The sequence below is a fragment of the Strongylocentrotus purpuratus genome, unplaced genomic scaffold (assembly GCF_000002235.5).
Source record: "Strongylocentrotus purpuratus isolate Spur 01 unplaced genomic scaffold, Spur_5.0 spur5_scaffold_18, whole genome shotgun sequence".
Taxonomy (NCBI): Eukaryota; Metazoa; Echinodermata; class Echinoidea; order Camarodonta; family Strongylocentrotidae; genus Strongylocentrotus; species Strongylocentrotus purpuratus.
This window is the reverse complement of record NW_022145603.1, coordinates 16,925,167-16,940,928: the sequence shown is the minus strand read 5'-3', so window position 1 is coordinate 16,940,928 and position 15,762 is coordinate 16,925,167. Positions and strand designations below refer to the sequence as shown.

Sequence of the window (15,762 nt, the reverse complement as noted above, 5' to 3'; positions counted from 1 at the left end):
TCGGGCAACCTAGTAATAAAGTCAAAATTGTGATTACTCCCTTTGCATATTTTGAGATAATGTCGACCAACCCGCTGTTTGAATGTTTTCCTATACACCCGCTGAAGCTCCGACGCCTTTGGCGTTGATCGAAGCTTCCTGGAGTTACTCCTGCAGCTGCAACTCCCGCATCACGATTATCAGCGTTTACATTTTCGTCGTCTTTAAATTCGCCCAATTCACCATCATCACTGCTTCTAATTTCTTCTTCATCATACTCCAAGATCATTTTTTTTTTTTTACTGATGATTAATATCCTGATATAACATCTATACTTTCACTCTGATTATGTACCCTGCAGTGCTATCTGATTGTGAAAAGAATGCGTGCGGTGACCGTGTTGTGAATAGTCCACGGAATGACGTCACACGCCCAAACCTCCTAACGGTATCGTTGACGAAATTCTCTCAGAAAAACTTATTTATCATTTATTTATTTATTTATTTATTTATGCATGTTCACAATTTCACAATTCATTGAAGTTAACATCACATGAAAAATTAATATAAGATGACAAATCATTTTCAATTTTACAATACATTTGAATTAACTTCACGTGAAAAAGAATGTAACATTGTTTTATCAAAGACAAGTTGCAACTTATATACAGTTTGAAGAGTGAACACACAAAGGTGATGAAACATAAGCAAATAGAGCTTGAATCGTAATTCATGCTTGGGTGAGCACTGCTCACTTTTGTAAAGGGTATGAAAATTAGGTTGCGCAGGAATTAGCCTTCCAATTTGTGAGAGGTAAATCCTTTGGTGCTTACAAAATCGAGGGTGATATGAAAATTATATGCATGAGTGAACAGGAATTTTAATTTTTATTGTAGGATTCTAACTTTCCCTGTTAGACTCAGTGGTGTGTTCATGGGAGTCAGGATGGGGTGATGGTACATGTTGTAATTTCCATCTTACAAACTGTTATTTTTTACATCTGTGACTTTGAATAAAAACATTCACCCCACATTTCAGTTATTGTAAGATTAGTTGAACATCTCATTGATTTACCTAATAACCAGATGGGGATTATGTAAAATTATTGTAAATTGATTATTCAAATACGGTTTGTTGAAAAGAGGAATATCACAGATGTTGGCTACTTATTCTTAAGGTTACCCATTTACCATTTACAGAAACTCAAGTGCTAAAATGACTGGTTGGTTGGTTGATAGATTGAGTGATTGACTGAGTTATTGATTAATTATGATTGAATGATTAAATTGGTTGAAATACTGAATGGTGATTGAATGCTTGATTGATTAATTGATTGACTGATTGACTGATACCGTTCATTGTTCATTAAGTGATTGATAGCTGAATGTAATGGATTGTCAAGATATGCACAAGCACACCCAGGCAGAGAGAGAGAGAGAGAGGGGAGGGGCATACATGTCCTCTTGACCCTAATCCCATCTACCAAACAAAGTCCTACCCTACATTTCACCTCCCCTGCACCATGTACCATCACCCCGTCCTGACTCCCATGAAAACTCCACTGAGTCTACCATGGAAAGTTACATTGCTATACGGTAATAACAAATGCAATTCCTGTTCACTCATGCATAAATGTTAATCCCATAAACTACAAATTTCACTCAGCAAACCCAAACTCATCACAATGGATCATAAATTGGTCATATCATCCTCAATTCCGTAAGCTCCAAAGGATTACCTCTCACAAATTGGAAGGCTAATTCCTGTGCAACCTAATTTTCATACCCTTTACAAAAGTGAGCAGTGCTCACCCAAGCATGAATTATTTTCAAACATTTTGGTGTCATATGAAAGCTGAGTTTATAGGCTTGCTATACATATAAAAATAATCCCCCAGAATTATATATTTTTTTATTCGGCAGCCATTTCAAAAGTGTATAGTTTTTTTCGGGACGCACTGTACATTAGAAGTCCGCCGCCCCTACCACTCGACCTGTCTTTACGTATTTATTTGTAACCTTCTAAGGTATATAAAGGTGACTTGACTCTCGTAACTTCATTCCAGTATATCTCCTTGCCCTTATGTTTATTGACAATGAACTTAGAAACAAAAATGAAGAACTGAAAATAATCTTTCTAACGATACCTAATTCAATATGAATGGAAATCACCTTTAAGACCATTATAAGTCGACCAATTCTTAATATCTACCATACAAGCCTGGAGTTGCAAAACTGCTTCATTCTCACGACCTTACTTGAATAATAATACTAATAATACTAATAATATTTTAAAGTCCACTCCAAATTTTCTTAAGTTAAACCGAAAATGGAAATTCTTTTTGCCCAATTGGTCGTGAGCCCGGCAGCCACTGAGCAGTCCCAGATTGACGTTGCTCTATCCCTTATTGTTGAACGCCAAACAAGGTAGCAGCAACTCCCGTCTTTTAACTACTTTTGGTATGACGCGGCCGGAGTTCGAACCCACGACCTCCCGGTTGTGAGGCGGACGATCTACTGACTGAGCCAAAACACCGTTTTTTGTTTGTTTAAAAAAAAAACAATATGACATACTCTTGGGTATCATCGGCATACATCATACCAGGGACTTGATAGAGAAGGACTGGAATCAAGCCGGCGAAACTCTTGTAATTTATTCATAGCATTTGTGAGTTCTAAAGCGTAACAATGGGATGTGTTACATTCCACTTGGCTTCGAAGTTCCAGGCTCTGAACCGCACTTCCACTGCGGGGACTTTCGGAAGCCAGGCACCAGTTTTACATTTAATTAAATTACCGGCAAAATTTCAGTGTAAATCAAAAACTTTATATGGGGATTGTATTGGGAATAGTGCATCAAACACATTTCCAAATTTAGAACTTCGTCCTTCCTATAATTTGTGTGCCAGAGTTGGGGAAAAGAAAAATTACATCCTGACAAAAACTCAATAGTTTCGGATAATGCGCTAATTTGTGCATGTTTTAATGTCCCGTTATTTGTTCCATGATTTACAATTTTCAATAACATTAGGTTTGCTAATGCGTGTTTTTGCATGTTTTTTGTATTTTTGAAGTTAAAAAAGGATGAAATTACACAAGTTTGTGTTCGCCTGTTCTTCTCTCTACACATTCAACTGTCAGTCATCAGTGAGCTAACTTGAGAAAGTGGCATGTAACTTTGCCAAAGTTGACCACCTGTTACAATACCACAAACAATAGCAACATATAAGTCGCTATGTCAGACATGTCAGACTAAACTAATATTCTACAATAGACAATGGTATGTCATTTCCTCCAGCTTAGCACACATTCATAATAGAATTACATGCTTCCATACATATGTACAATACATCATCATTGCCTTTGTCTTCCTGGTGATGCTACAGCATTTCAGACATAGCAACTTGTATGTTGCTATTGTATTACGCATTGTAACAGGTGGTCGACTTCAGCAAAAATACATACCACTTTCTCAAGTTAGCTCATTGATGACTGCATGACAGATAATGTCACAAGGGGAATGAGATCTGGAGGTTTTTTGGGTGGAGCTTAGCAAGTGTGAACAACAAATATTTCAAAAAATATTTAAAAATCTATGAAACAAATTCAGAAGTTTACATATCAAAATATGAGATGTATGCAGGACTGCACACCAACAGGAATACACTTGTATTTCGATGTCATGGGCCCTTTAACAGATTCTCAGAATATCGTGATTACAGGATATTTTTATATACAAGTATGACCCTCTGATCTTCGACCTCATGACCCTAAAAATATAGTCAGTTCATTGGCTTTGCAAGATACATACATGTCTTGAGTTTGATGGTAATCCGTCCATCGTTTCTAATGATAATGTGATCACGAGCTCTTTTTGCAAACATTATGAGCCCTATGACCTTTGACTTCATAACCCTAGATCTAATCAGTTCATTTGCTCTGCAAAATACGTACATGACCCAAGTTTGGCGGGAAATTATCAATCGGGTCTTGAGATAACGCGATCACGAGAACGGGACTTACGGACGGACAGACAACCCAAAACATATTGCCTCTGGCTACTTTGTTGCGTAACATAACATTTGGGACATTATTAAAAAGGACAAACACCCCCAGGAAATTCCCCCCCCCCTTGTTCATTGAAGGAAAGTCCAGCCTGATCATAAGTTGATTTTAATAGAAGCAGATTTTTTTTTATCGTTGGGCGGTAATTGTCCTTGGGGGGGGGGGGGGGGGGGTGATTTTCTGGGGGGTAATTATCCTTGAGGGGGGGGGGGGGGTTTGGGTTGCACACCCAAGAGGTAATTGTCCAAGAACCCCATAAATATAACCTTTACCAACATTTGTGGAGCCCGACAAATATTTGATAATTTTGAACCAGCTACTGAAAAACAAGATGGTAGCGCCTTATGCATTTTATTCCAACTCCAATGTTGGCTTTTTCGTGTTGGTTATAATACGCACAACAAGCCGGCCCGTGTATTGTTATTATCATTAAATTTACGGTCACCATATTATTTTGAAAGCGGAGCTGAATTGGTATGATCAGATTTAATCTAAATTTTTACACATTTTGGGTTCTAAAAATACCTTCATAACAATTTTAGGTACTAAAAGGGCACTAGAATTGTCATAAATAAGAATAAGAACAATAACCATGCAATTTGAAGGCATTTTTGGTCTTAAAAAAGAACCCAGCTAAAGTCTAAAAATCCATCACATTTCATCTAAACGGCTCCAAGCTAAGATATAAAGTGTAGATTACATTTTATTACAGAACAATAGACTGCATTAGCTTAAATTTTTTAATTGATATACATGTATTATTGTTGAAAGTGGTCCAAACATGTAGGGCAATTTGTGCAGCACTTTGTAACTGCAAGGAAAAGCCACTTCACTTTTTGGATTGGATGTAACTGGATTGGACAGATAATCAGTAATACTCATTTGGTACAGGGTTACTATAAGTTGTGATAGTTGATTTAATTGTGATGTACCTCTTCATCTTTGTCCTCGAAGCTGTTTTCAATGGCATAATACTTGGGGACTACTTGGCATTCAAACGGCTTCTTCTTGATAGATTCACGGATCTTGTCAAAGGCAGAGGCAATCTAGAAGACAAAAAGAGTGAAATGAACAGAAAATACACATCTCAGTCGTAATACATACTTGCATACCTCACTTTAGATGAGAACTTGAAAAAAAAGAATAACGATATTAAATAGCACTATGCAATTAAAGTCATCCATGATATCTCAATGGTTTTAATGCCTCAGTCACACCTTGATGCCCAGTCCTGCAAAATGACTAGTATTTATACACCGTCGCAGTGAGTGATGTTTACCGAGTGAGCTGGTATGCTGTAGAACGAGCTGACACGCAGCAATACAAACAACTGATGAACTTTAAAGCATGCAAACACACAGTGAGACGCAACGAGACTAACGAGAAACAGATTAGAATTGAACAAAATCTGTCTAAAAATAAGAAAGTCATTACATTTTTAAGTTGTATTCAATAAAACACAATTTGGTAACTCTTTGACTTATCTTTAGATGTCGTCTCCCATTTGCTAGGTAGTGCAAATTTCATGAATATTCATTTGCTAGCCGATCAATGAAGGAATGGGGCTAAGTAAAAACATATTTGTATGACTGAAAAGTATTGTTCAGATGAAATAAATATTTCTTAAAATTAATTACTTTTTAAAGGGACACTTGAGTTCTTCAAAGTGCATGGTTATTGCTCTTATTCTTATTTATGACATTTCTAGTGCCCTTTTATAACTTAAATTGCTATGAAAAGGCAATTTTAGATCTCAAATGTGTGAAATTTAGATTAAATCCGATCTTCTAGTCAAGCTGTAAGTTCCATAGGCTTATCCCACTGCTAAACCGACTCCTAACTGAATCCAAATGACCAATGTAATGGCCACTCGGGGTCAGACAGAAATAATCGTCTGGTATGGGAATTTCTTTAATAAAACTGACATCTGTCAACCTGACAATGACTCCTGTTGACAAAAAGTCTTTCTCGAATTAAAAGTTAATTCATGAGGTAAATGAGAAAGATAATATTGTAAGTCTAAGTATATATTTCAGTTTTTGCTATTTTTTATAATAACGGGGAGTGTAATATTGCGGCCGAAATGGATATATGAAGACGTAAAGAGTGGACAAAACTTCAAACGGCCTTTGCGGCAAAAGAGTTTAAAAAAAAAAACAACATAAGTCAAAACCAGCACGAATTTGCACATATGGGACTACGAACGGTACAATAACTATACTTCTATGGTACAGGACATTTCCACACATCTCACCGACAATTTCATCTTGCATTGTTGACATTAAGACATCCTAAGTCGCCATTTTGTTTTCCATTTCATGCAATTTTGCATTACACCGTACATTGTGGTAGGGGTATATCGGACACCAAATCTACCTGCGATCACTTTTTTAGCTAAACTTCCGGTAAATTATAAGAATATTGATGAATTTGGTATCAGTATGTAAAAAAAAAATAGTGTTTTACGAGAAAATTACGATTTTGTTTTGTCCGTTTGTATTTTTTTCCCTCTTTGAAATGTCAAAGTTGGGGTGCGGCCTATGCGGCACTGCGGCCTTATCGCCGGCAAATCCGGTATTTTGATACCATGTACCTTCATATTAAATTTCATTAAAATTCGTCAAACATTACTTAAGTTATCGAATGGAAACCAGATTTGCATATTTAATGAGCTATGACCTTTGACCTACATACTCCGAAATCGAACTTAGGCTGTGATTTGATACTATGTACCTTCATATTAAATTTCTTTAAAATTTGTCAAACATTACTCAAGTTATCGAATGGAAACCAGATTCGCGTATTTAATGAGCTATGACCTAAGAACTACATACTCCGAAATCAAACTTAGGCTGTGTTTTGATACAATGAACGTTCATATCAAATTTCATTAAAATCCGTCGAACATTACTGAAGTTATCGATCGGAAACCAAATTTGTTACGGACGGACGCACGGAAGGAAGGACGGCAGCGTTACTATATCCCCTACGACTTCGTCGGCGAGGGTATATTTATTATTTTATTATCAAAATACATGTATATCATAAACCATTACCTTTTTCCTTTTCTCTTCTGCATCTCCTTTCACACTTTCTCGATGCGTTCCAACGATGAATATCGGTGGAGATTCCTCAGAGTTTTTAGACAAGGGTGCCACAGCATGGGCGTAGATGGAACACAACCAGAAATTGATGAACTCTAGACATGTCAGTTTTGATTTTGCATCTCCTTCAGACTGTGTTTTAATTGTAAAGAAGTATGTATGATAAGGCCAATAATAAAAATACACAGAAACACCATGCTTTGTAATCATTCTAACACATACTTACTTATCCCACTCCTCGCATCCAACATAATTTTCAATTTTGTTGTTGTTGAATGATTTATTGATTTATTTATCCTCATGATCTTCCAAAATAAGAAACAGATAACAGCATGATAATCAATTCATATAATTAATACATTATCAGTTATGTACTTTCATAATACCATAAAATAATCATAAAGAAAGATTGCAGCATATACTAAGCTTGAAGCTTGGCAATCCTTCATAAAACTTCATAATTACTGCATTAAAAAAAAAAGGAATATTGAGGAAAAATACTTTTTGCTATACTAACAGAAATAATATTCATTAAAGGATGGGGTGAAATGGGATATATGAGATGATGACAGAGGAGAATATTAATTAATCATCAAGAGAAATAGCAGTACTCCTTGATATTCAATTGATAAAACATTACCAGCTATTATGACTGGTAATTTTTTTAAATCAAAAGTTGATCGCTTTAATGACATGCCCACATGTAGAAGCCATTGACATAGATAACCTTGTAGGCCTACATGTATTTTCGAGCAGAAACTGACTTTCAAAGAGATAGAATATTTCATCTCATACCATGCTCTCAAAAGAAGAAAAAGGTTTATATATCACAGATTTCATTGTACAAACAATTTACATATGTATTTATCCACAAGGAAACAAGTAGTTGAATCTATATTCAATAATAGTCAAAATCAAAAAGAGCTATCATAATATCTGTAACTTTAAAATACATTTAAACGAGTAATGAATGATGAAAATATGTACAACTTTACAAATTAAAATTTGGCAAAGAAAAAAAAGACTTCCAACATTTATCTATCCCCTGTAAAGCATAATTCATTTTTACCAAGCAGTATAAAATTAAATAAAGAAATACCTTTTCTTTGGATTCAAGGGGAACGTCAGAAACCAAACTTCTACTGAGATCAAAGACAATCACATAAATGGCTCGCCATGTCAGAAACACCTACCGGAGATGAAAAAACCCAGAAAATGGTGCACAAGTATTTAATAACTACCATGTTATGTTGTTTCTATTTACTCTTATTATTTCTAGAATAATAGGGACTTCAGGCACTGTTTATATACTGAGACATAGGCGGTGGGAGGGATAGGCTGACGCATGATGGCTCAGTGGTAGATCAGTGGTGTCATAACCAAGATCCCGGGTTCCAAACCAAGTCGATGCTAGTGCTCTTTGGTATTAAAGGCATTAATCCTCATTACAAAGTCCCTCAGAGAGGACTTAAAGCCGTCAGTCCCCAGGTTGCTTACTTACAAGCATACATATGCTTTCTTAGCAGTCAGTTAATCAAAACAACTAACAAAACAAATAAACAAACATATATTAATAATATAGAGAGTATAATCTAGCAATAAGGGCACAATGTCTCTAAATTGCAATATCTCTATTTAAAACCACAACAAAGAATCAATTTTCAAAAATGTATGAAGTTCTTTGGATATAACTGACCGATGTTGATCCTCTGGCTCCATATTCATAACAGCTATAATTATTGAGTATCTATGCTTGTATCTATAATGATAAACCAACCACTTGTTTGTTTGTTTTGTTTTATTTCCACTTTTTCATATCAATACAAAGAAACATACAAATAAATATGATGAATAACATGTAAGTTTGACAAAATTTGTTTCTAGTTAAAATAAAAGTTTCATACAAAAGGAAAAAGCAGGAGACCACATGTCGTAAGCGTAAATGCTTGAACATGACCGTGGCCTCTGCCGAGTTAACAAAATAAAAGAACAACCCATGCAACTGCATTGTATTCAATGTTAAATAAGATATAATTGAAGTGATTAAAAGTGAGCATGGCTGAATTAATTTTGAGCGAAAATAACAAAACAAATTTAGTGAAATATTTCGTGTTGAGAAGTGCATTTGTGCAAGGTGCAAAAATTTAGCTTGGTGGAATAAAAAGAGACTAATACCGTGATATTAATTGTGTGTTGGTTTCAGTAACGGGTGATAATATTAAATGTATGCAGGGTCCATTTCTGTTGACAAACAAAGACAGAACAATTCAAGACATAACAAATTAGATAATTTTTAAATTTCTATGTAAGATCTAGTAAACTATACTGAGTTAACAAGTATGCTTTCAAATAAGCTTTAAAAGAATACAGGGAGGTCCTAGTTTTAATATGGTTTGGTAAGTTATTCCAAATATCTGGTCCATGGTGTCTAATTGATCGTAGGGCTAAACTAAGTTTGGGATTATTAAGATGGTAATCATGAGCATGTCGAGTTAAATATGAGTGTACGTTTACATTTAATAAATAAAAGTTTAAAAAAGATGCTGGAAGAGTTTTGGAAGTGTACTTATACATAAAAATGGCAGTTTGGAGCGTATGTATATCATAAACCTTTAATGTTTTTAATTGACTAAATAACGGGTTCGAATTTGCAAGATAGTTAGAGTGTGTACAAATACGAATTGCTCTCTTTTGCAAAAGAAATATTGAGTTTATTTTAGTTTTACTACAGTTTGCCCATATAATATTACAATATGTTATATACGGTAAAATTAAAGTATTATAAAGAATAAACAAAGATCTATCATTTATCAAACATTTAATTTTATATAAAATACCAATATTCCGGGATATCAAAATATTTATATAATGAATGTGTTCGTTCCAAGACAAATTTGAGTCAATAATAACTCCTAAAAATTTCGTCGATTGTTTTTCAACCAGGGATAAACCATCTATAAACAAATTACATTGTGGTTGGTCCTGGGAGTTAAAAGTTCTAAAACGGATAAAATTAGTTTTACTTATATTTAAGGATAATTTATTACATTTAAACCATATTGAAATATTACACAAATCATGATTTACAGTATCAACAAGTGTATCAATATTTTTGTGTGAGTAAAGTTTATTTGTATCGTCGGCAAAAAGAATGTAAGTTAGAGTATTTGAAGATTTTATTATATCATTTACATAAATCAAAAATAAGAGCGGGCCTAAGATGGAGCCTTGAGGAACTCCACATGTGAGGTTCAATTTTGAGGAACTATTAGAATGATAATAAACATACTGTGTTCTATTTTTAAGATAGTCCTCAAACCAGGATAGAGCAAGGCCTCTGATACCATAGTGTTCTAGTTTATAAAGTAAGATTGTATGATCAATGGTATCAAAGGCCTTACTCAGATCCATAAAAACACCTATAACATGCTTCTTATTTGCGAGAGATTCAATTATTTTATCACAAAGTTTAATTAAAGCAAAATCAGTTGAATGATTTTTCCTAAATCCAAACTGGTTAGGAATCAAAATATCGTGCTCATTCAAAAAAGAAATCAATCTTTTATATACCAATTTCTCAAAAACCTTTGAAATACTTGATAATAATGATATGGGACGATAATTTTGAAGTTTAGATGGGTCATCTTTTTTATGAATCGGTATAACCTTAGCAATTTTTAATAAGTTAGGACAGGAACCAGTAGAGAGAGAAATATTACATATATGAACCAATGGAGAAACAATAAAGTGTATTATTTGCTTAATGAGATTCATACTTAACCCATCTGGTCCTGATGACTTGCTTGATTTCAGTGATTGAACTATACTAATTACCTCATGAATAGTTGTGGGAGTAAAGAATAATGAATTTTCAGAGGGTTCTAAAAGATATTGAGAAAAATGATTGTTGCCAGCATCTATTTTAGAGGCTAATGTGGGACCTACATCAACAAAGTACTTATTAAAATAATTAGCACATTCATTCAAATTATTAATGTCTTGTCCATTAACATTAATGGTTGTATTTATATGTTTTTTCTTACCAGTAAGATCTTTGATAATATTCCAAAGAGAATTATTATTTTGAGTACTCGCAATTTTATTTGAGTAATATAATTTGCGTGATAGCCGAATAATAGATGTTAACTTATTTCTATATTTTTTATATTTATCTAAATCGATATCATCTTTACTTCTTAACGCTTTCTTATATAATCGATTGCCAGTCGCAATCGATCGTAAAATGCCCCTCGTTGTCCATGGTTTCTTAGCCTTATTTTTATTTAACTTAATTCGAACCAAAGGTATATTTTTGTTGTAATAATACATTAATTTATTCAAAAATATATCGTAAGCATCATTTGCAACTACTAAATTAAATACATCAATCCAAGATTCTGATGCTAAGTCCCCACGAAAGCTCTGAATATTAGCATCCGTTTCTTTCCGAACGTATATATACTTCATGGACTCATGTTTAAGTAACTGAATTGTAGGGGAAATAACAAATATGGGGAGGTGATCAGAAATATCAGAATACAAAATTCCATTCTGACTGTTTTCATTAAAAATATTCGAAAATATATTGTCTATTAAAGTTTCAGTTATACTAGTTATTCGGGTAGCTTTGTTAATATGTGGATGGAGGGAATAAGAAGAGAGTGTAGTTAGTAACCTAAGTCCAATATTATTCAATGCATGTGGAAGTAGATTAATATTATAATCCCCCATAAGATATATGATTTTATTTTCACGCGATATTAAAGAAAGACTTTCTTCTAATCTATCTACAAACATATCAATATTACTATGAGGTGGTCTATACATTACTCCAACAAGTATATTTTTAGCTTGTTTATTTATAATTTCAATAAAAATATATTCGGAGCCATCTACACTTAAGTCAGGTCTCTCTTTAAATGTTAAGGAATCATGAATGTACAAGGCTACTCCACCCCCTCGTCCATAACTACGATCAGCTCTAATTAGTTTATAATTTTCAATATTAAATAAAGGAGGTGATTTATTATTCAACCATGTTTCCGTTATCCCTATTATGGAAAACGGAAAATGTTGTATAGAAGAAAAAAATAAATCCATAGAATCGAAGTTTTTATTCATACTTCTAGCATTAATATGCAACAAACTAAGGGACTGTTGATTATGGCCATCATTACTTAAATTAAAAGCAGCGTTGAAATCGTCAGTAGCAAAATATGTAGACTCATTTTCTGTTACATCTTGGTTAATTTCTAAATCAAAATTCATATGACTAAATTTAATATTGGCCTACAATTATCAAATAAAATAATTAAGAAATGGGCCCATGTAATGATTTGAATATGATGTAGAATAATATAGTCTGTTTGATATGTAACGTTAAGCATGTAAAATTTTTCACTTCGTACTAGTCTCAATATAAACAATCGTTTCACCGTGGGTGCATGTGCAGTGACTTGTGCAAGTGCTAAAATAATACAAAGAATGGTGAGTGAATGAACGGAACAGCGAATTGCAGCCATTGGTGGCGGTTCCGGTTTAGTACTGACCACCGCCAGTTCAGGAAGAAAAAAAAAAAGGGGGGGGGGGAATAATTAAACATAAGAGAACGTACAGTATTAAAGGCAAATATGTGTGGGTATATACAGGGACAGGTAAGAGGAATGCAGGTTAGAATAGATCATTTAAATGCGCAAGAGTGTATAGGTTACGAGGCTCCAAAGAAATGGATCAGCGTCTGTCATTCATATGCTACAACAGTATTGATGGTAAACAGCAAGGAATTTATATTACAATGAATCGTATCGACACAACTAACAATGTATTTTTATTCAACTTTATTTAATAATAAGAATGTTACACCTGCGAATTACCACGCAGTTAACCTCAATACATGTGGGCAGTTCTTAAACAAATAATAACAAAGACAATATAAAGAGGAACAGATCGCAATCTAGATTCTTAATCTGTAAAAAGGGAATTGTTAACAATCAAGATAAAATTGTTTAAGATCAATCCTTCCAATATAAATGTGTTTATAATTACATAACATAACAGAAGTAGGGAAAAGAATAAAAAACGGAAATTCTAAAGTGTTAACATTAAGAAAGCATGTTTTCTGTTGTGGGTAAAGGGCACTCACCCCGAAAACGCACACACGACCCGGGAAGCACGACAAAAGGAACGGATGCGCTTTACAAATCGTATAAAGCACAAGCTCCAGCCATGCATACCAAGCCGCAGGCAAGTCCCCGAAGAGAATGTCGTTAATTAGCATAGCAAAATATTTATTACAAACAAAATTATTAAAAAAAAAAAAAAAAAAAAAAAAAAAAAAAAATACATGCATAACATCATGGCTAGTACACATCCATTAAATAAAACAAGTAAATGTACCACAGTGCAACATTTTTGGTTTCTACTAAGTCTTTCGAGTTTGTATAGTGGTCACATAATTACAAAAAAAAAATCCATCATTAAAACATATTGCGGAAGTGTCAACAAACAATTATAAATATAGAGAGGGGAAGAAAATATATATATATATATATATATATATATAATTATATATGAACAAAATACAAAGCATCATGGCGAGTACAAAATATCCATGGAATAAAACAAGTAAATGTGCCACAGTACAACATTTTCAATTTCTACTAGTATTTAAAGTCTGTATAGTGGTCACAATTTTTTTTTTCCTTTTAAATTCCATGATTGAAAATATTGCGGAAGTGACAAAAAACAATTAAAGATACAAAGAGGAAGAAAAAATCTATATATATATATATATATAATATGAACAAAATACAAAAAAATATCTTGACATTTTTGCGTCAAGAAAAACAAAATATACATGTACTTAAATATATGCGTAAGTACACAATGATTTTAACATGCATTGTACTATATACATTCGATTTTTAAAGCGTATAATTCATATCATATGCAAGGGCGAGACATAAATAACCGAAGTTGAAAGTCGGTGTGTCCATACAGAGTTCTATTTCGGTTTAAGCATGTCCATTACATATTTCTCTAAAATGCTATGTAAAGGTTTTAATGAGCGAACTTAAAGAGTATAAAATAAATGTTCAATCAAATGTATAATTTGATCATTGTTCCTTCTTTGTATGTAAAGTCATTATTTCTCACATAATATTCTTCTTTTCTTTTCATTTTTTTTCTCTTTCGGCATAAATTAGAGTCTGTAATGTTGAACAGAGAGAAATATAATACAGCGAAGAAGAAAAAAAAGAAAACAAAGAAAAAACGTATTTTATCGTAGAATAAATACGTAGTTCATGCTTACATCTTTTGTTGTTTTGATAGGTATCATTCCTGTTGATTATTCCATGTGTTGGTGCCTTTCTTTTTCCATTGTAAGATCACAGAGGTGCCTTGAACAATTATCCTGGTGGATAGACCTCGTTCCTTTCGGAGCTTGTAGGCTTCGTTAGCTAAAATGCCGCGTCGTTGTTTCAGGACAGGCGGTAGGTCCGTCCTGACAGTGATACGGCTCGCTTGGGCAGGTGGGGTGGACGTTGGCTGGATACCTCCTGGTCCGGCTACTAGGGTGCGGCTGCGTAGTTGGCGCTGGAAGAGTGATAGGACGTGATCGCGGTCGGCCATGACGGCAAATCGGGCAATGATGGGGGTCGGTGATCGGGGCTGGGTGTTCTGACCCTGTGGTAGACGGCGGGGCAATCGGTGGGCGTTGATTAGCGGGATAGTTTCTGCTCTGGCATTCTCCATTCCGAGCTCTTTAAATGCTTTACGAACGATGATATACGTCATTAGGAAAACATCTCATTTGAGCTCTGCTCACCAGTTCACCACTTTTCCTGGAGCTACCATAATCTGATAGGAGCACTGACCACTGATAAAGGGATTACCAGTAGGGTCCATGGGGAGAGAGACAGCGGTCAATCATAGCCTAGTTACTGATAAAGGGATTACCAGCTGGTATCTGATATCCAGTCCAGATTCATAGTCTTCTCATCGCAGACCCTACACCTATATTTATAATAGGCCTGGATTCAGTGTGTCTACAGTCTCACTTCATATTGTGTTTTTTTAGCAATTACTAGCTATTTAAGTTTCTTTTACGTATAGCAGAGAACATTGATGTGCTTGGCAATGGAAAAATGCAGAAGGAAAATATAAAGGGAGGATAAAATAGGGAAAGACGGGTGATAATAAGGAAAGATGGAAATGGAGGGAAAGAAGGAAGAGAAAATAAAGAATAGCATAAGGAAAGATGGAAAAGGAAGATAAAAAGTTTAAAAAGAAATACATAAGGAAAGATGGAAACAGAAGATAAAGAAGGTTAGAAAAAAGAAATACATGAGAAAAGATAGAGAGAATAAAACAAGGTGAAAATAGAGGAATACGTAAGGAAAGATGAAAAAGATAAAATTAGGAGAAAATAAAGAATAACATAAGGAAAGATGGAAAAGGAAGATAAAAGAAGGTTTAAAAAGAAATACACAGGGAAAGATGGAAACAGAAGATAATGAAGGTTAGACATAAAGAAATACATGAGAAAAGATAGAGAGAATAAAACAAGGTGAAAATAGAGGAATACATAAGGAAAGATGAAAATTAGAATGACGG

General features: G+C 34.1%; 1 protein-coding gene across 1 annotated transcript in view; it reads right to left on the bottom strand.

Moving 5' to 3' along the window:
* LOC105444431 overlaps positions 1-15,762 on the bottom strand; it is a 51,456-nt gene that overhangs the window by 5,250 nt on the left and 30,444 nt on the right. The window contains exons 11-13 of the mRNA XM_030988804.1: positions 8,246-8,335; positions 7,099-7,278; positions 4,975-5,088 (exon numbers count right to left, since the gene is read on the bottom strand). Of these exons, the coding sequence (XP_030844664.1) occupies positions 4,975-5,088; positions 7,099-7,278; positions 8,246-8,335 (384 nt within the window). The remainder of the gene's footprint in view (positions 1-4,974; positions 5,089-7,098; positions 7,279-8,245; positions 8,336-15,762) is intronic.